Here is a 20,682-nt window from a genome sequence, read left to right on the forward strand (position 1 = left end):
TACATATATATATATATATATATATATATATATATAAGTTAGAAGTGAATAGTTATCTGAACCACAGATATTATAGCCAAGACAATGTCAGCAAACTAAGAAAGTTTTTCTTTGTGTGTCTCTAAGTAACACAAGCCAGCACAATGTCTTTTTCCTTTTGAAATCTGGTGTGATAGTTTGTCTCAGATGAACAAGCAGTGATTTTCTTTTCAGATCATATTGCCATGTTTTTAACCATTTCATCTCTACACACTGTTTTGAACCCCCGCAGATGAGTTGACCTTTCAGCATCCTGAAGAATATTTTTATGAAGCGCTAAAATTAGTCGCTGCTCTAAACAACAATTTCTTCCCCAGCCACTGTTGGTTATTTTAACCTCCAGTGATTATTATGTTCCACACAGCTGTTCCCTTCAATCCCACAATTCAGTGCCTCTGTCTTCTGTTTCCTCCAGCACGCGAGGAGACTACAGTCAAGCGGGGAAGAAGGAGAAGTTTCGTTATGCCACCACACTAGTCTTCATCCAGTGCATCATCAATGCTGCTTTCGCCAGACTCTGTGAGACAAACCTGCAGATGTTCTGAGTCTGACTGCATGTGTGGAGATCATGTGTTGTTGTATTGAATGGGTGGCATCATGTTATGGCACATAAATGTTGCTGCAGGTGTTTAAAATCTGAATGACAAGTAATTTTAGCATGCTCTCTGTTTTGTGTATGCAGTAATTCTGTTTTTTGAGGGCTCAAAGCAGGACCACACGAGAAGCTGGCTGTATGGCATGTGCTCTCTGTCTTACCTGGGTGCCATGGTGTCCAGTAACTCAGCCCTGCAGTATGTCAACTACCCCACACAGGTCTGCACAGATCTCTACTCGCGAATATCTGATTCTCTTCCTCACAACACCTCGCTCATGAGTCTTTGTTCTTTCTAGGTTTTGGGAAAATCCTGTAAACCTATTCCAGGTGAGTATCTTTATCGGTTTTAATCACACAAACACAGGAAAGAATGTAGAACATGCTGGGCTTGTTTTACTGTAGTTCACACTAAATGATTTTAGGGATTTACAGTTTAATTTGTACATACACTACCATTCAGAAGTTTAAGGTCAGCAAGCTTTTTTTTAAAGAAATGAATAAATTTCAATTAGCAAAGATGCATTAATCATAAGTGACAAAAAAGACATTTATAATCATACAAACAATTCATTTTTTTAATTAAATCCTGTTCTTTTCAACTTTCTGTTTATCATAGAATCTAGAAAAGCTGCATCATAGTTTTCACAAAAATAATAAGTAGTTTTTAGATACATATTAGACCTATTACAATGATTTTTGAAGGGTTATGTGACCCTGAAGACTGGAGTAAATAAATTCAGTTTTGCCATCACTTTTGTCATCATTTTAAAACATATTCAGATAGAAACGTTATTTTAAAATATTAATAATATTTGTCAATATTAATGTTTTTTGATCAAATAAATACAAGCTTGGTAAACATAAGAGACCAAAAAATAAATAAATAAAATATTATCCAACCCCAAATGTTTGAATGTTAGTGTACAAAAGACTAAACAGTGGGCTCAACCTTTTTGGACCCTTATTAACACCTAAGTAACACTAAATAATAAAAGAGTCATTACAATAAATAAAAAATATCCATCTAGATGGCCTTTATTTAAAAAAAAAAAAAGTTGGCACAAACACACTTTCTAGAAAAATACAGAAATAATATAAAATGAAATTGATAGAAAAAACTCCTGTGACAAGTTCTTTACAAATCATTATTAAAAAAATGGTTTTGCACCATCCCCCCATACATTAAGTATCCAAATACTTTTTTGGCCACTGTAGTTTTTATTCATTTCTCATCTGGATGTATTTTTGTTTAGACTACAAAATGTATGCTTGCCTCATATGTTCAATGTCTAACTGTGAGCATATATTCCCATATGGCCATATTTTTTGACTTCTGTTTGTTGGCCATATGGCAAACTCCTCTCTTTGCTCTTGCACTTCTTTTTAAGCACCCAACAGAAATGCCTGCAGATTGATGGTGTTGGTCACGTCTTCTCTTTGTGCTTTTGTCCCCTTGGCTCCACAGTGATGATTCTGGGTGTCACAATCCTAAGGAAGAAATATCCCATGGCGAAGTATCTGTGTGTGTTTCTAATCGTCACTGGGGTAGCTCTCTTCCTCTACAAACCCAACAAAGGCTCCAGCACATCAGATGAACACACATTTGGCTTTGGAGAGATGCTGCTGGTTGGTCTCTCTTTGAATTGATTCCATTCTCTCCTCCCTTGTATACCATTTCTTGTTCTGTGTTTAAAGCTGATCTGATGTGTGTTTGCTTGATAGCTGCTGTCTCTGACTCTGGATGGGCTGACAGGTGTAGCTCAGGACCACATGAGGACACGGTACCAGACGGGAGCCAATCACATGATGCTGAACATCAACATGTGGTCCACACTGGTTTTAGGAATAAGTGAGTTATTAAAACGAAACACCTATTCAATTATAGGAACTCTGGCACTCTGTTAGTGAAAGTACTGGTTATTAAAGCTAAAAGAATAAATGTGTATCACTTGAATATTTATTAACTCTTCTATCTGAGTGATACATTTGAAAATTCAAATTTTTTTTCATGTCTTCTGCATATGAGATTAAGATATTTTACAGTGTGTCTGATTTTAAACTCAGTATTTAAAAAAACAACTTGATTGTATTTCTGCGAATCACTTCAAATTGTCCACTTTAGTGAATCATTTAAAAAAAGTCTGACTCAACGATTCATTTGTCATTACTCAAAGTGTTCATGGAAGTCCCTATGTGGCGGTTATAGTAATTAATACACTACAGTTTAAAAGTTTTGGGGCAGTAAGGAAATTAAAGGTGCTGTATGTAGGATTGACACTGAGTGGTTGAACTTGGTATTGCAGTCCAAATTCAAAATATTGGAGAGGGTTTTTTCACCCGGCCCCTCCTCCTCAGACTTGGCACACACGCAGGTTGCCAGATTGACGACACCAACAGGAGCGAGCGCACTTGATGATGAATGAAATGCATACGCTGTGTTTATATACGCTGTGTTTTCCACCAGCTGGCAACCCGGGGTGCCGAAATACAATTGGGTAAACTGGTAGTGGGCGGGTTTCGCAAACCAAAACAGAGACCGACATTCCGGCCCCGAACGCATATTTTCACAGGAGAATAACTGACTGTAGCATTGTTTTTCAGATAAACAAGTATATTAACTTAGCATGTTTCTTAAATATCTGCAAACATATTATGGTATTTTTATGCTTTAGTAGAGTCAAAAACTTACATACAGCACCTTTAATAGTTTTATTTAGCAATGATACATTAAACTGATCAAAATTGACAATAAATATATTTATTATGATACAAAATGTTGCTATATTTCAAATAAATGCTGTTCCCTTGAACTTTCTATTAATCCTAATCCTAAAAAAAACTAAAATATTAAGCAGCACAACTGTTTTCATTAATTTCCTTATCATTAATAATGATAATAAGAAGAAATGTTTTTTGAGCACCAAATAATTATTTAGCATTATTAGGATGATTTATTATTAGCATAGTATATTTAGCATATTAGGATGGAGGATCATGTGACGCCGAAGACTGGAGTAATGATGCTGAAAATTCAGTTTTGCATCACAGGAATAAAATACATATTAAAATATATTACAATAGAAAAATGTTATTTTAAATTGTAATAATATTTCACAATATTGCTGATTTATTTAACTGTATGATCATGTAAAAATCAGCCCGGGTGACCGTAAGACTTGTTTCAAAAAATCTTATTGACTCTAAATATTTGAACAGTAGTGTGTGATCAAATTTTGCTGTTTATTACAATTTTATCATTATTATTTGATCATTTTGATGTTCATATAGTTAAAATCAGTGTTGAAAACATGCCATGGATTATTTTTAACTATATTTTTTCCCTCTATTTTACGCATTGCCTAAAACATTTCTAATCAGCTTGGCAAAAATGACTGTTTGGTTGAAATTGTGCTATTTCAGAGTAAATGTATACATATTTAGATATCATTTGAGTGCCCTGCATTATTTGAAATGGTATTTCCATCGTTGTCCGTGTATTTTCCTCCAGCAGGGGGAGCTCTGGCTCTATGGTTAGTGTTGCTGTTGTTATTATTTCAGGCCTGACAGAAGCAACCCCGCTGATCTCCAGCAGCTGTTCAGTCTGTCTGCCTCAGCTCTGAAAGGCATCTGTTCCTCACTTTTAATCTTTAATCTCATCACACATGCAGCAAACTTCCTTCCTTTCAAACCTCTCATTATGAAACCAGAGCCGTCCTGTGGTGCTCTCTGAAGTTATCAGAAATAATGAATAGTTTTGCTAAAGTTTCTCTTTCAACTATGCAAATGCGAAATAATACAGAGTCCAGAATTAACACTTTGCCAAGCCCAAATGTGAGTAAAAACTGGCTTTGGTGAGTCACGTTACTTGCCAACCTCGTTATGGCATAATAAACACTTTTAAATGAGTTTAAAAAAGCAGAATGTGATCACTGCAGCTAACATGAGTAATTCAAATCTAACCATCTACTAAGAAAATGATCTCTCGCTCTTTCTTTCTGCATAGTTGTGCTTTGGACAGGGGAGGTGTGGGAGTTTTTGTCATTTACTGACCGCTATCCTGGCATCATCTATAATATCCTCCTGTTCAGTATCACTAGTGCTCTTGGACAGGTGGGTTTGTTGTTTGTATAATATATCGTTCATTTAGACGCCATCGCCTAATGAGAATGAGGTGGTGATCCAGGGTTTTATTCTCCTCATCTTTCTTCACCTAGACTTTCATCTTCATGACTGTGGTGTATTTTGGGCCGCTCACCTGTGCCATCATCACAACGCCACGGAAGTTCTTCACCATCCTGGGGTCTGTGCTGCTGTTTGGGAACGTCATCAGCACTATGCAGTGGTTTGGTACCATCCTCGTCTTCTTCGGTGAGTGATACGTTCTCAAAACTATATTATGTATATTTATATTGTAATACACACACACACACACACACACACACACACACACACAAGCACTATGATTCAAAATGAAGTCTCTTATGCTCACCAAGCCTGCATCAAAAATATTGCTTTCTATTTTAATATGTGACCCTGCCTGTGAAAACCCAGCTAAAGTCATTTTTTGGAGATTTACTGTTTTCTACATAAAATCATCCTTCATAAAGATGTAGAACATTCTGTGCAAATATAACCTTTATATCTTTAAATAATGAGGCCATGTCAAAGATTGAAATCATAGTCAAATTAATGGTTGAAATCAAACTTTGATGCTTGTTATCTCATAATTAGATTTTGAGACTTTAGCCTGGATTTCACAGACAGGGTCACAAATTTTAAAATAATAATTTATTCCTGTGATGCAAAGCTGAATTTTCAGCATCATTACTCCAGTCTTCAGTGTCACATGATCCTTCAGAAATCATCCTAATATGATGATTTGGTGCTCTAGTAACACTTATTATTATCAATGTTGAAAACAGCTGTGCTGCTTAATATTTTTGTGGAAACGTAATACATTTTTCAGGATTCTTTGATGAAAAGAAAGTTCAAAAGAACAGCGTTTATTTAAAAAATGTACATTTTGTAAGATTACAAATGTCTTTACTATCACTTTATAAATCTTAAATTCTGAATAAAAGTATTAATTTCTAAAAGGAAAAAAATATTACTGACCCCAAACATTTGAATGGTAGTATAATTTAATAATATAACATTTTAGTTAACTTAAATGCAGTTTAAGAAGTTTATACATAGGTACAATTTACATTTGTTTACAAACTTCATTTGCAGCATTTGAGCATAAGGTTTTGGATTAAAAATGTTCATTAGTAAAATACACATCCAGTGATGTATGTCCACATTTTTGACTAGTCGTGTACTTCTGAGCTTGTTAAAGTTGAATAGTTCTATATTGAGCAGTACTAATAATCAGTCCAGAGCTGTATGACCATAGTGAACGGATATATAATAAGCTCAACCATGACTGTGCTCTGTCTTTCAGGCCTTGGACTGGATGCCAAATTTGGAAAGTCTCCTAAGAAGACGACACACTGAAGACTGGAACCCTGTGTGTCACTGTGTGTGTGTGTGTGTGTGTGCGCATGCGCACATGTATGCCTGCGTCTGAACTCCTGAGACAAACATAGACGTTTATTCTAAACACTTTACCACACTAACTCCATCGTTGGTGTACTTCAGAGATGATGTTTTAGCACTCAAAATATTGTTATTATGCTGATGTTCTGAACATTTAATTATGGGGTATGTTTGACCATCTTGCAAAATGGTATCCATGGTAACAGAGGGACAGTGCAAATGTGTGTCTGTGCCTAATCATAATCTGTCATGCTCATAAGGCGAAATCAAAAAGATCAAGTTTGGATAAAGATCCAATTTAAAATTGGAGTCTATAAAAGGTAGACACACCACAGCTGATTGTACTTCCTGGAAGACTCCCTCCAGCGAGCCAACCACTGAATTTTTTAACTACCACAATTCGTACTTTTGACACATTTCTATATTTACCTCCTAGACATTTGAGAAGTCAGACAGGTGTGTTCTGCCTTAACTGCAAGTCTTAATTTAGGCAGTAAATTGTTAAACGTCTGATTGTCATTGCATTCCCCAAAAAGTGTATGTGTGTGGTGTTTACTTTGCGTATGTAATGCACAAACACCTGTATAGATGAATTATTTGTCAAAACATGGCTTTTTCATACCAGATGTCATATTTATATTCATGTATCGTTTGAAGTAAGCAAAACAAATATTTAGAAAGTTGACATTTTTTACAAAACAAATCATCTGCATTATACTGTATCCTTATGTCAGAATAAAAATGGAATTTTATAGAGTAATTATACTCAGCGTCTCTATGAAACGATCTGTTTAGAATCATAATGGGTGTTTAAATAAAAGGGATACTCAGTCAGATTTGTTGACCAGCTGTCATCGGGGAACGTCTGCCAAAAACGCTGTTCACGTCTGCCAGAATCATGTTCTCTCTGCTTGGATGAGAAAAACAACCAAATGACATTAAACACACACCCTGGACATGAATGGGTTTGTGGTGTGTCTGTTTGCAATCGCACCTTTGGTGGGCGCTAGGGATGGGCGTATCGATCCAAAGTATCGATATATCGATACTGACGCGAGTATCGAAAGTATCGATACTCAAACTGAAAATATCGATACTAAGGTGTGTTTTAACCTTTGTTAGCGAGTAATTTTGTAGGATAACTATTTTCCTGCTCATCTGAACACACGCAAATGTTGCAAGACAGAACCAATCCATCACAGAGAGCGTTCACTCACTTCTGACAGTGCATTCAGGGCTGCTTTTCCCAAAAGTATCATAAGAAAGCATTAAAGCTTTTGGGAACGGCAGCCCTGAACAATGCTTATCAGAGGACAGAAGGACAGAGTTATTTCACAATAAACAAACTGAAATTGTAGCCTACATAGTTTGTGCAATTACAGTTATTTAAATTTAACGTTGAAAGATAATATTGATCATGTTCTATTCTGTAATGTTAATAGAAATCATACACTGTCAGAATAAAAAGGTTGCATTTTATGCATGCAACAGCCGGTCACTGGCAGTCCCTTATGAAAATGAACCATGGTTTTACTAAAGTGACCATAGTTCAACTGTAATATTTGTAGATTTGAATCATGTGTAAACAAAAAACATATTTGAACCATGTGTAAACAAAAATATAACTTAATAAGTTACAATTAAGGCGTATTTAATGTTAAAATGCGTTTTAAACAGTTAAGTGCTTATCATTACCCATTTTACTCTTAGTAATTTAATAATTTAATAAATTTCATAATTTAAAAGTTTAGTTCAGAAGTATCGAATCGGTATCGATATCGACGATACTGCCTTGAAAAATATCGGTATCGTATCGAAAACAAAATAAGTGGTATCGCCCATCCCTAGTGGGCGCTTTCGAAACACTGCTTCGTGAAGCTTCGAAACCCTTGCGAATCATTTGTTTCGAACTATTGATTCAGAGTGCCAAAGTCACGTGATTTCAGCAGAGCCATCGTGAGCCAGTGGTTTTAATGATTTCTGATTAGTTTTATAAATTCGTTTTAATAGCACAGCCTTATTAGCCTAATTAACAAGCTCTCCATCAAACAAACAAAACAAGTCCAACAAATTAATTTAACAACACACATTATGCAGACAAGTCATATTTAATAGTATTATATGATTTGGTAATTTTCTTTTAAATAGATTAAACTTTCAATTAAACATTCGCAATTGTTTTTATACATGTTTGAGCTGAGTTTTGTTTCATTTCTGACCAGTAGGCGTCACCGACCTGTGGCGTTTCGAACGCTTAGAAAAATCGAATCATTTTGTGAAGCAATTTATTCAGTGTTTCAAAAAGCGTTTCTGCCATGATCACTATAAAGACTTGTTGCAGTATAGGTGCAAAAACTACGGAGCCATGCGAACAAAAATGTTATCTTGGCCACGAATTAAGAATTCGTCTTTACACTTATTAATTTTGTTCCCTCGTTTTAGTAGATTGCAATACGTTGTAGGCTACTAATTAGGGATGTAACGATTCACTCGACTCACGATTCGATTCACGATTTTGATTTCACGATTCGATTCGATTCACGATTTATTTTATTTTTTGAACAAAATGAGATTTAAGACAAATTATAAATTAAATGTGTCCTTTTATTATTGCTTGGACAAAATGCTGATTAGAGGCAACCACCGCATTTTAATCTTGATCCAAACTAAGATGCTGCATACATGCAACATGAGAAGTTTTTAAACTAAATTAGATTGTATAATTTTGAAATTTGAAGCAAAAACAGAATGGTTTGACTTCAGTTTTGTGAAACTATGCATACAAATATCTGCATGAAACAGAAACAGCAGACGAGATGCAGATGCACTCTCTGCCAGCAGGTGGCGCTTAACCCGTTTCCTGGTTTCCGCTGTAAACAAAGCAGCGCTGCACTTATGAACTTTAATACGCGTTATACAGAGGCAAGATGAAAAGAAAAAATACCATCTAAACGTCAGTAAGTTCCCCTCAGACATACATTCATATAAACTCCTAACCCTAAATGAATCGCGATTTGTTTAGCATCTCAACTGATTTGAATCGTCTCACATTTGAATCGATTTTCAACCGGCTCATGGTTAATCGTTACATCCCTAAGTACAGGCTTAAAGGGTTAGCTCTTGTTTAGCATCTCAACCGATTTGAATCGTCACATATTTGAATCGATTTTCAACCGGCTCGCGGTTAATCGTTACATCCCTACTACTAATACTTGAATTAGGCACGATTTTACTTAAACTAGGGAAGGGAACTGGCTTGAATGGACTGAAGCAGAAGACGCAGTTAAACTGGATGAAATGCGGGAGAGTCAGCCCTCCACCTCCCATAATCGTGACCGCAATAGAGAACAGTTTGCTTAACAGGAACTCTGAGGAAAGGTTAATGTGCGATTCAAAGCAGAATATGGAACTGGAGGGAAACAAACACGGCCGGATGTCAGGAAGGCAAAACTGATTAAAAGAGCCAGCAGAGGAGAACTAGCAGCGCAGCTAAACTACATTTCCACACTCCCCGTTTGAACAAGCTGCCCTGAGGCTGTCCTGGCTAAAACGATGATGAAGAGCTTTTCTCCTTTTCTCTACCTCTCTGTTATTTTAATCTTATGCTCATTTTTAAGATGAGCACTTTTAGGCTATGTAAATTGAAATTTTAGGTGCTTTTGTTAACACGTGCCATGAATATAAAGAAGCAAATGCAGGATGATAGTTGTTAAAATTTAGAATAAGGTTCAGAAATCTGTGACCCAAAACAATGCTGCCTTTTCAGGCAAAGTGTATATTACATGTATGCAATTTCATAAACATATATCCTTGTAAACTAGCATTTTCCTAGGTAAACAACTTTTGTTCAATTTAATTGTTTAATTGCATTGCAATTAAAATAACTCAGAGTATTGTAAGATTATTATATTGGCATTACACAAACCTTTTTTTGGTGACATGTTTTGATCACATGTCTGTGTTCCATTTGTTGATAGAAGGATTTATTTTTTAATATATATTTTAGAATACATTTATATATTAATATACAGCTTTATTAATTTATAATTTTGTTAAAATCAGTATTTTGTATAATTTGCAGTCAGTATTATTTGTTGCTTAGTCAAGTGTATTATTTATATATAAATATCTCTAATATACATTAGTATATACTCTAATATACATTAAAGATGCATATTAGTCGCACATTAGTGTGCAAATGTCCTTAATGTATGAAAATAATGGCACAATGCAAAATAGGTATAATTTAATTCAACTTTTACTTTCAAAGAGAAATTAATTTAAACGACTAAATTTGATCAATTATATCTTATTTTATTATTATTATTAGCTTGAATCTTTGAGGGGAAATATGACCCAGACATGTTCTTGTTCTTTTGTTAGACTGACATTTACAACAACACAACTCGTTTATTGTCCATGAGCAACTCAGGTGAAACAGACCCTTTACACAGACAACAAATTAAAACTATTTAAGGAACAGAAATATCATACAGCAACTAGAAACATGTGTGCGTGAGTCAAACGTATCCATGTACTTCCTGCACATTTAAAATCATATGTCTTATCAATGTTATCAATTCCTAGCAATGCCAATACAATTTCGACCTAGAACGACCTTCTGTTTCTCACTTCTACTGCGTACAAGATCCTGCGGTCCTTTAATGTCCTTTCTCGTCTGGGATCAGATATCTGAAATCACTCCAGATCACACTGTAGTGTCCGTGCGAACTCGCAAACTGACCCTAGATCAGCTCAGCGATCAATAAGAACAAACAGCGCTTTCCAATGGGTATCCACCGCACCGCCTTTACAAAATACCTCCGTATATAATTATGCCATCATTGATTTATCATTTTTATTATCGTTATTTTACTAACATTTCAACTATTACATTGTAATAAGTATTTTTTAACTTGCATAAAAGGACAAATATGTCAAATTATAAAAAAAGAAAACAGGCAAACACTATAAACCCCCTGCGGACTGTGTCCTTTTCTCTCAGTGCTGGAGCGGTCCTGCTAGAGCTCGCTTAATATATTTCTTTTTGTACATTTTTGGGAGATTTTATTTCATCTCGTTAGTCACGATGCTGAGCACGGTCAGCCGGCAACTCAGAAGCCACCCTGCCGTAAGTGAACGATGATTTCGGGAGGATTTATCTGGTAAAAGACGGCGGCAAGGAGAAGTTGTAGAAACGCTACCGCTAGCCTGCTAGCGTCCCTGCTGCGGAATGCTAGACATGCCACCAGTCTAGATATTTATACCTCTGAATAAACGTGAACTAATTAATCCCAAAATACGTATTGATTAAATTACACAAAATTTTAAAACAGTGATTCCCAGGCCTGGAAAATTAATGTTATTAAAATAATAAAATTGTATGGAAATATTTCCTCTAAATGTTTTCGTCGATTAAAATCGCTCTTTTTAGTGCAATCTCAAAATTATTTAGTAAAGATGGAGAAACCAGAATAAATACCAATGAAATGCTTTGTGAAGCTAACAATTGTTCATATTGGGTTGCCACAATTACACGGACGTGTCAAAAGTGTCAAACCAGTCACACAAGTAAACACTACACTTTACCATTGTGTTGTGCGTGCCACATTTATTTATTGCGAAGCTTTATGCAATTAGGTGAATTGTACATTTGATTTAAATGAAATGACTTTAAAACGAGTTTTATTGCATGTGCGCACTTAACACAAGGAGGCCTTAGTGTCACGTGACAGCCCTGGCGTTCTGGAGCTCAAGGACGAGCGTGTTAAACTAAGGACAGCGAGCGCGGCCAAATACACTTTTATTTTTGAACTGTTACAGCTCCTATCTTTGGTTTCTTAATATTTATTTGTTAGTTGGCGCCATGTTTTAATTTCATGGTCCACATCTTCTGAACTTCTGTTCTGAAGACTGAACTGATGATATTTGCATGTGAAGTTTTGAAGCTGTGGGAAGTTTTAGGAGGAACTCTGGTTTGCTATATTTGAGTTATTTAAGGCTTTTGTGTTTCGTGAAGCTAAATTTGTATACAGTTTTATGTAACAGTAATGTCAGTCATTACTGTATAATCTGGATTTGTGGTTCTCAACTGGAGGTCTGTAGTTTTGGAAATGTTATTTGCTTATGTGCAATAAATAATATTTTGGGTTGCGAGTTGATATACAATAAAATGTAAGTTCTGAAGCAAAACCAATTGCGAACCACCATACTAGATGGCCATCAACTATGATTTCGAAGTTTATTACATCACCTTCAAGTCATTTGACTTGCTTTATATTTGTTTTTTGTTCCCCTCTCATCATAGTTGATCCCACTGTTTATTTTCATTGGCGGTGGATGCACCATGTCTCTGACATATCTGGCTCGCCTGGCCTTGCGTAACCCAGATGTCTGGTAAGTATCTGTTCTGCGGTAGATACAAATTCTGTCTCTCACAATAGAGAGGGCCTCTATTAATCAATTAATAAAGGCCTGGTGCCTTTTTTAATTGAGGAACGATTGTTATTGAGATTGATGAATCTGATTTGTGATTCTTCATACCTTGACCCAAACAGTTGGGAGAGAACAACAGTGCTGCTCAGATGTTCATGCCATCGTTGTATTTAGTTTTATCATGCATGCCTCATTCATTTCTGCACTCATTTGCTTCATCCACAGCTGGGACAGAAAGAACAACCCAGAGCCCTGGAATAAACTGGGGCCCAATGATCAGTACAAGGTATGATACATGTGCATGATCATTTAAACCAGGGATCCTCAGATCTGGCCCACGAAATCCACTTTCCTGCAGAGTTTAGCTCTAATCAAACACACCTGAGCATGCTAATCAATGTCTTAAGGATGGTTAAGGCTAGATGGTATACAGCTTCGTCTACTGGGCGTGTGCACATCAATATAGTATAATTTTTGTCTCACTGCACAACAATAATTACTATTTTTGCATTATTGTAAGGGGTAGGTTTAGGGTTGGGGTAGGTGTAGACGTTAATAAAACACAATCTAATGGGTAGAAAACTTAATTTATTATTAGCTTCCAGTTTTAGCTGCATCCCTTCTTGCCACAAACCTTAAGGATGATTAGAATATCTCAGGTAGGTGAGTTTGATCAGGGTTGGCACTAAACTCTGCAGCGCATTGGCCCTCTAGGGCAAGATTTGAGGATCCTTGATTTAAACCCTGTGTTCAGGATGTGTATCGCTTCTAAGTGAATTAGATTCTCTGATTTATTTTGTTCCATGTATTTAAAGGAATGTTCTGGGTTCTATCCAAGTTCTGTCAACAGCATCTGTGGAATCGAAACATAATTTGGACTCATCCTTCAGTTTGAAACTATTGCGTTTACACTAAAGTACTTTGAATGGAAGCCTATTGAACCAGCCACTGAAGGACTCTTTGCTTACAAATTTTTAAAGCGATAGAACATGACTGTGCCACAGTAATGACATTCAAAAGTAGGCACGAGAAAACTGAGCTTTTCAATAATGACAGAATTCAGAAACTATTGTTTTGTGGAAAACATTTAACAAAGCTATACAGTAATAATCACTAGTATTATTCATTTACAATAAGTTTACAATTTACATTATGTAATATTTTATTTAAAGTGTGTGTACATTAGTATATACAAAAATATTGCTACTATAGCAATATTACTGTTATAATGTGAAATGTAGTAATGTGAATTTTTTTTCTTTTATATATTACAACAGTAGAATTGCAATACTACTATTCATGGCTGTCTTAATTTTTTGCTTTAATTCGTTAAACCGTTTTCTAAACATTTCTAAACGATCTCCATTTACAAGATGGTTGGGTTGGCCTGACCTGAACTTAGACCAGATGCCAATCCACACATTTACTGTGAAATGAACTGCTAAAAACAGATTTTATTCACTGCTGCAGTTTACTTTGAAACACACTCCTCGTTAGACTATAAGTGCACATTATTAAATTGTGAGTTTTCATTTTGGATCCTGTATACAATGCTTCATGATCTTTGATCAGGTCACTCACAAAACGTTGAGCCTAAATTTTTCACATTTGTGCACAGTAATTTGGTTAGAGTATAGAGCCATTGGCATAAACTTTAAAAAACCCAGTTTAAAAAAAAAAAAAAAACTTTAAATTTCTATTGGGAAAAAAAAAACTCTTTCACTCCTTATATGACCAGGTAAACCTGCTGAATGTATGTTTTAAGCTATTTTACAGCGCAGACAATGCATTTTTGTACTGAAGGACTATATTCTCTGCTTTTAGATACTGTGGAATTCCTTACCTTGACCATTTTAACTGTCTTTCTGTAAGCATGATTTTGACTTGTTTTTTATGAACTGAGGGACAAGTCAAAGTTATAGTCTGTGGTAATTGGTAAAACTTTTGCTTTGATTCAGAATGTTCTTTAAATATGATGATAAAGCACTCTTCAAGACATTTTTGGCATCCAGCATGCATCAGTAGTTTTGAGTTTTCAAGCTAACTGACCAGTGTATGTGGTGTTAGTACAGCGCTTAAACCCGCCATTGTTGCCGGAGCGCCTAAGGGGATCCTATTAAAAGATGTGACTGTAGGACCGTATCAGGACCTAATCTCAGATCTTAATGAGTTTAATTAATTAAGCGCTCCATAAGCTCATTTTATGTTTTCTGTTGGTATAAATCTAATCATGCTCGTGTCTTAATGTGAATTTGATGTGGAGTCGAGTTCAAGTTCAATACTTAAAACAGGCAGTAGAGTTAATGGGTTTTGCAGAGTGCATGTTGTTAAACTGCTTATTTTGTATTCTCAGTTTTCTGTTCTTCTTTTTCAAGTTCTACGCAGTGAGCACGGACTACAGCAAGCTGAAGAAGGACCGTCCTGACTTCTAAACGAATCCACGGAATCCAGAAGCCCAGTGCTGGACCAAAGGTTTAAAAACAAACTAAAGATCAACAGGACGTCCGCACACTTGTCCTCAACAGCCCTTGTTCCTAATTTATGCAAAGATACTAAATTGCTAACTTGTCTTTGCTTTCCTGGATCCCTTTTTAACATCTATGATGTCTTGTATTTTCTCTCAAGTCTTTGTAGTCAGAAACAATTAATAAAGGGTTTTCTCCCACATACAGTGAAAAACTGTTCATGTGTCATGATTATTTTGGTGTTTATACCAATGTTTCTGAGACCAGGTCTTTGTTCACACTGCACACAAACCTGATTTAGTTTTCATGTCTGATTTGACTGTTCGTATTGGTATTTTGCAAAGCGAAAACATTGCCTCTGATACTTTTGCTGTTGCTTATTTTCAACTTTAAAAAAAATTTTTTTTACAGTAACTAGGATTGTTGATATAGTTACATTTGATGATTTCTGAAGTTTGAAAAACTACGTTCTTCAATTAAAACAGTTGTTATGGAGTTGGGAAAAGAGAAAATCTTGATTGTGTGGTTTAAAGGGATGATCGGATGCCCATTTTCCACAAGCTGATATGATTCTTTAGGGTCTTAATGAAAAGTCTATAACATACTTTGGTTAAAATTTCACAATGGTAGTGTAAAAAACACCCTTTTTACCCTGTCAAAATCAGCTCTGTTTTCAGCACGCCATTCTAGTCCATGTTGATTTAAATGCTAATGAGCTCTGCTGACCCCGCCCCTCTCCCGTGGGGTGACGAGCAGACTAAACTTCAGCCGCGAATCTGGCTACCTAGCACATATTAGGAAAGGCGATTTGCAAAGATTCATTAAAAAAACCCTTATACTCACTTCTTCTGTAGATGAAGCTAGTGATGGGAAGTCTGGTTCTTTTCCGTGAACCGGTTCTTTCGGACAGTTCGTTTCAATTAACCAGTTAAAGAAAACCGGTCCATTGGTTCTTTTACGCCCTACCGCAATGACGTAATGATATCAAGTCTTGTCGTCCCGGGCCGGGATGAAAATACACATTCAAATATGTAAAGTCAGTAATCATAACTTCAGTCAGTTAAAACATCATAATCATGATCTGAAAAGTTTACAATTAAGTTTTGCTACTAAGCACCCAAATACAGTAACAGGCAGTGATGTGCATACGAGGATTTAAGTCTTGAAGATATAAAGCAGGGGTGTCCAAACTCGGTCCTGGAGGGCCGGTGTCCAGAAGAGACTAGCTCTAACCCCAATTAAACGCACCTGAACCAGCTAATCAAGCTCTCACTAGGCATACTAGAAACTTAAAGGCAGGTGTGTTGAGGCAAGTTGTAGCTAAACTCTGCAGGACACCGGCCCTCCAGGACCGAGTTTGGGCACCCCTGGTATAAAGTAAACAAATTAGTTGTCATCAGCGCAGAAACCATAATCCACTTACTATACATAATCTATAGCGATTTATTTGTTATTAAATAAACCTCAGTTTACCCGCGCTCATAGCATTAGCACAGAATGAGTTGTCCAAAAAAAAATAGGTCGGCTCATTCGTGCTGTGTCTGTAGGTCAGTCAATCATGTACTGTTCGGTAGCTTCACCCTGAATCACGCATTGCGCAGTATCATCAGCTCATCGGTTCTCAAATCGGACGTGTCCGAAAAAATGGTTCTCGGTTCAGTGTACCGGTGATCCGAAAACCGATGCAACCGGTTCTTGACTCGAGAACGAGAACCGCTCCAGCAGTGGGCGTGTACGTTCATTATCCGGCTTGCTGCACAGATGCTGCTCTGCTCGTGTTCATCTCTTCACAGCAGTTCAGTCAGTGTACTGTTTGAGATTTACTACATTTGTGAATGTGTCATCGTTAACTATAATTACAGTACAGGTATTTCATAAATCATTCCTTATTCCTATTAAACAGTCTTAATTATGGTCCAATATCCCTGACAAACCCCTTTGACCTATAACCTATCAGAATCTTCAACTGAACAAAGTACACAGATTAGATACATTCATCTTTAAAAAAAAAAAATATATATATATCTAACCCTGCACGCACGTTCAGTATATCATCCGCTGCTCTACTCGTGCTCATCAGTTCTATTTACTACAAACTCAATTTGTGAATGTGTCATCGTTAACTATAATTACAGTACAGGTATTTCATAAATCATCCCTTATTCCTGTTCAACTGAACAAAGTACACAGATTAGATACATTCATCTTTAAAAAAAAAAAATATATATATATTTATATTATCACACTTTCTGGTGTTTAACAAAATACTTGGATAACATGCATTTCATCCTCTTGAAAAATTACACGCATGAGCAATATCATCTGCTAATCGGTTCTCAAATCGGACGTGTCCGAAAGAAACGGTTCTCGGTTCAGTGTACCGGTGATCCGAAAACCGATGCAACCGGTTCTTGACTCGAGAACGAGAATCAGCTCATCTGAAGTCCTATTGGCTCACGCCAGTCCAAATGACTGGACAATTGTCGCGAAGTATGCAAATCGCATGCAAATACTAGGCGCGTTACCATTACCCTTCAAATTGCGCAAATTGAAATTGCGAATTGAAAATACATTTGTATGTGTTTACAAACTCGATCGATTTTAAAACAGCGCAAGAGGAGCAAAGAGCAAACAACAGAACAAACACAGCTTTGACAAAGATTAATCCATATTAATTTATACAGTGAACACACGAAAACTTGTAGGTCAATGGGCATCATTGTTTAAGGTTGGTAAACAAGTGTACACAGATGCATATAATACTACCCGCCTGACATTGGCATGTGAAGTAAACCAACAAAAGGGTTCATCTTTTTTTTTTTATGTTGTAATTTATCCGTAATGTTTTAATGTTAAGTGTGATAACATGCTCTTGATTTGTATTAGATTTTTTTTTCTTTTAAATATCAAAGTTTCTTAAGTTATTTAAAATATTTTATTTAGTCATTTTTATTATCTTAAGTTGTTAAATTCCAGATTTTTGTCTAATAGACGTCTTTTAAACGCAAAATTGCTTGCTGGGGGAGAAGAACAGCGGGCAGTGCGCATTCTCACAGATCCACCTCCGCTCTCCCGTAGCGGGTCCAAATCAGACGAACCGACTCGGGATGCAGCCTCCACTCTCCTTGAGGAATCCCCTTCCTCAAAAGCATTTCTGCCCCGCGGTTCAGGAGACCGGGGATGTGCGCTGCTCTGATGGAGAGAAAGTGACGGTCCATCCATAGCAGGAGATTCGCTGCCTGCTTGTACCGAGCCTTGGATCGTAAGCCCCCTTGGTGATTTATGTACGACACCACAGACGTTGTCGGTGCGAATCAGTACATGATCAGTACTGGCTTGGAATGGGTGAAGCGCTCACGACTTCATAAGTGGGAAATAGGAAGTTTCCGATAGCACGTGAAGACAGCAGAGAAGTGGCGCAAACGGTCCGAAGTCCACGCCGTCCAAGGGGCTCGAGATTTCAGCCATAACTGCAGCGGACGCATGTGTAGTAAACCCAGATGACATACTGATGCCGCTGCCATGAGTCCCAGCAGCCTCTGACATTACTTCAAGTGATCAGAGCTGCCCAGTCTGAAATGGTGCAGGGAAGACAAAATGGCAGCCGAGCACTCCCGAGAGAGGCAAGCGCGCATCTCCACCGAGTCGAAGCACACTCTCAGATATGTTATAGACTGACTCGGGGCGAGAATGCTCTTACGCACATTCACACGTAGCCCCAAGAACTCCAAGTGACGAAACCGTTTGTCTATATGGCTGTCTATAATGTGTCCCGTGACTGAGCTAAGATCAGCCAGTCATCCAAATAATTGAGAACGCGCATCCCGCTCGCTCTGAGGGGGGCGAGAGTGCTGCGTCCATGCACTTCGAGAAAGTGCGTGGGGCCAAAGCCAGCCCAAACGGGAGAACAGAGTACTGGTACACTGTGCCTCGAAAGCAAATCTCAGAAAGCGTCTGTGATGCGCTGCTATCTGAATGTGAAAGTACGCGTCCTTTAAATTCACGGACGCAACCAGTACCCGGGGCGAATTCGCGCCAGGATCTGTTTTATCATCCTGAACGCACGCTTGCAGAGCGCTCTGTTGATGGGCCTGAGATCTAGATGGGCGGAGTCCTCCATCTCTCTTGGGCACCACAAAATGGCGGTTGTAAAACCCGCTCTCCAGCTCACTCGGAGGGACTCGTTCTACCGCTCCTTTTTCGAGCAGGTTGCATACCTCTTGTTCAGGGCATTTCAAGGCAATGTTAGAGACTTCACCACGCCGTTGAAACGGGGTGGTCTGCGTCTGAATTCAAGGGTGTACCCATGCTCTATCACACCGAGTAACCAGCGCGAGATTCCCGGAATAGTTTTCCACGCACTCAGGAACTGACATAGCGGCTTGGTTGTTGGATGCGCCGGCGAGTGCTGCGCGGCTATAACATGTGTGAGCAGCGGCTCTGCACCGCTCTGAGGCGGGGCCAGGGCATTTCGAGGCAATGTTAGAGACTTCAACCACGCCGTTGAAACGGGGTGGTCTGCGTCTGAATTCAAGGGTGTACCCATGCTCTATCACACCGAGTAACCAGCGCGAGATTCCCGGAATAGTTTTCCACGCGCTCAGGAACTGACATAGCGGCTTTAGCGGTTTTAATGATCCCACACACACATCAAACACAAATTTGAAAAATGTTGAGACAGCTTGGGGGCTGGGCCGATCGCATAGGCTACTCTTCCCTCCTCTCCGGACTGTCAGGACGACGGCTTGGCAGCTGATGGCGGGCGGGAGTCACGACGCGGGCTCCTCCGCTTGCCGTGGTGCCTCTTCCCGGGTCCCTTTACACTTTTCTCCGCACATCCGGCTCCTGGCAGCAGCGGTCGCGGGCCTGGTGTCCCTGCACTGCGATGAGCCGTTTGGGCATCAGGTGACTCCTCGCCTTTGCGCGCTTTTCCGCAGTCGCATCAGGTGACTCCTTGCCTTGCGCACTTTTCCAAGCAGGGGCATCAGGTGACTCTTCGCCTTCGCGCGCTTTTCCAAGCAGGGGCATCAGGTGACTCCTTGCCGCTTTACTGCTGGTGAGTGGGTAAGCGACTGAAGCGCTTGTCGCCGCACTGAAGCGGGGGCTGCATATCGCCCTGAATGAGTGAGAGAGCGGAGCCCTCTACACACGGCAACCGCTGATGTGGGGCTGGTATCATGTGAATAAGAGAGCAGCGTCTTCCAAACACGGCAGCCGCTGATGAGGGGCTGGTATCTTGTGAACGAGTGAGGAGCCAGTGATTGTGCTTTGCACACGGTAGAACGCCGCTCCCCGCTCCCAGGCTGCACACTTTTTAGACAGTGGGTCGTGCGGCATCTGCGGCGACACGAGAACCCTTAGCTCTTAGCTCTGCACTCGGCTCTCCGCTCCGCCATGGAAGGGAGACGTGAGAAGCCGGGCTGATGTCCTGCAGGTTCGATGGGTGAGAGGAATGCGGACATTTTGTCGGCATGAACTCATCACCAGAGTCCTTATGGTCCACCACTGATAGAGGGCAGACAGACTCATCTGGCATCTGAAGAAAAATGTCATATTCACCTGAACGCTGCAGAGGAGCGGCAATCCAGGCTCCGCCCTCTGATGAGCAAA

The 20,682-nt window shown here is 38.5% G+C and overlaps 2 protein-coding genes across 2 annotated transcripts in view; both read left to right on the forward strand.

The window, feature by feature from the left end:
* The window catches only part of slc35b1 (solute carrier family 35 member B1), an 8,892-nt gene extending 2,465 nt beyond the window's left edge, over positions 1 to 6,427 (forward strand). Inside the window, exons 2-9 of the mRNA XM_016480951.1 lie at positions 455 to 558; positions 722 to 852; positions 931 to 961; positions 2,100 to 2,260; positions 2,357 to 2,483; positions 4,638 to 4,744; positions 4,849 to 5,002; positions 6,078 to 6,427. Coding sequence (XP_016336437.1) covers positions 455 to 558; positions 722 to 852; positions 931 to 961; positions 2,100 to 2,260; positions 2,357 to 2,483; positions 4,638 to 4,744; positions 4,849 to 5,002; positions 6,078 to 6,130 — 868 coding nt within the window. The 3' untranslated portion in view covers positions 6,131 to 6,427. The remainder of the gene's footprint in view (positions 1 to 454; positions 559 to 721; positions 853 to 930; positions 962 to 2,099; positions 2,261 to 2,356; positions 2,484 to 4,637; positions 4,745 to 4,848; positions 5,003 to 6,077) is intronic.
* Positions 6,428 to 11,155: 4,728 nt separating this feature from the next.
* ndufa4a (NDUFA4 mitochondrial complex associated a) lies at positions 11,156 to 15,279 on the forward strand. The gene is made up of 5 exons (XM_016480952.1): positions 11,156 to 11,303; positions 12,480 to 12,568; positions 12,833 to 12,893; positions 14,983 to 15,066; positions 15,170 to 15,279. Exons 1-4 carry the CDS (start codon positions 11,262 to 11,264, stop codon positions 15,037 to 15,039), a joined length of 249 nt encoding a protein of 82 aa, XP_016336438.1. The 5' UTR covers positions 11,156 to 11,261; the 3' UTR covers positions 15,040 to 15,066; positions 15,170 to 15,279.
* The last annotated feature ends 5,403 nt before the right edge of the window (positions 15,280 to 20,682 follow it).

This window comes from Sinocyclocheilus anshuiensis, unplaced genomic scaffold (genome assembly GCF_001515605.1).
Source record: "Sinocyclocheilus anshuiensis isolate Anshui unplaced genomic scaffold, SAMN03320099.WGS_v1.1 scaffold573, whole genome shotgun sequence".
In the NCBI taxonomy this organism is placed as follows: Eukaryota; Metazoa; Chordata; class Actinopteri; order Cypriniformes; family Cyprinidae; genus Sinocyclocheilus; species Sinocyclocheilus anshuiensis.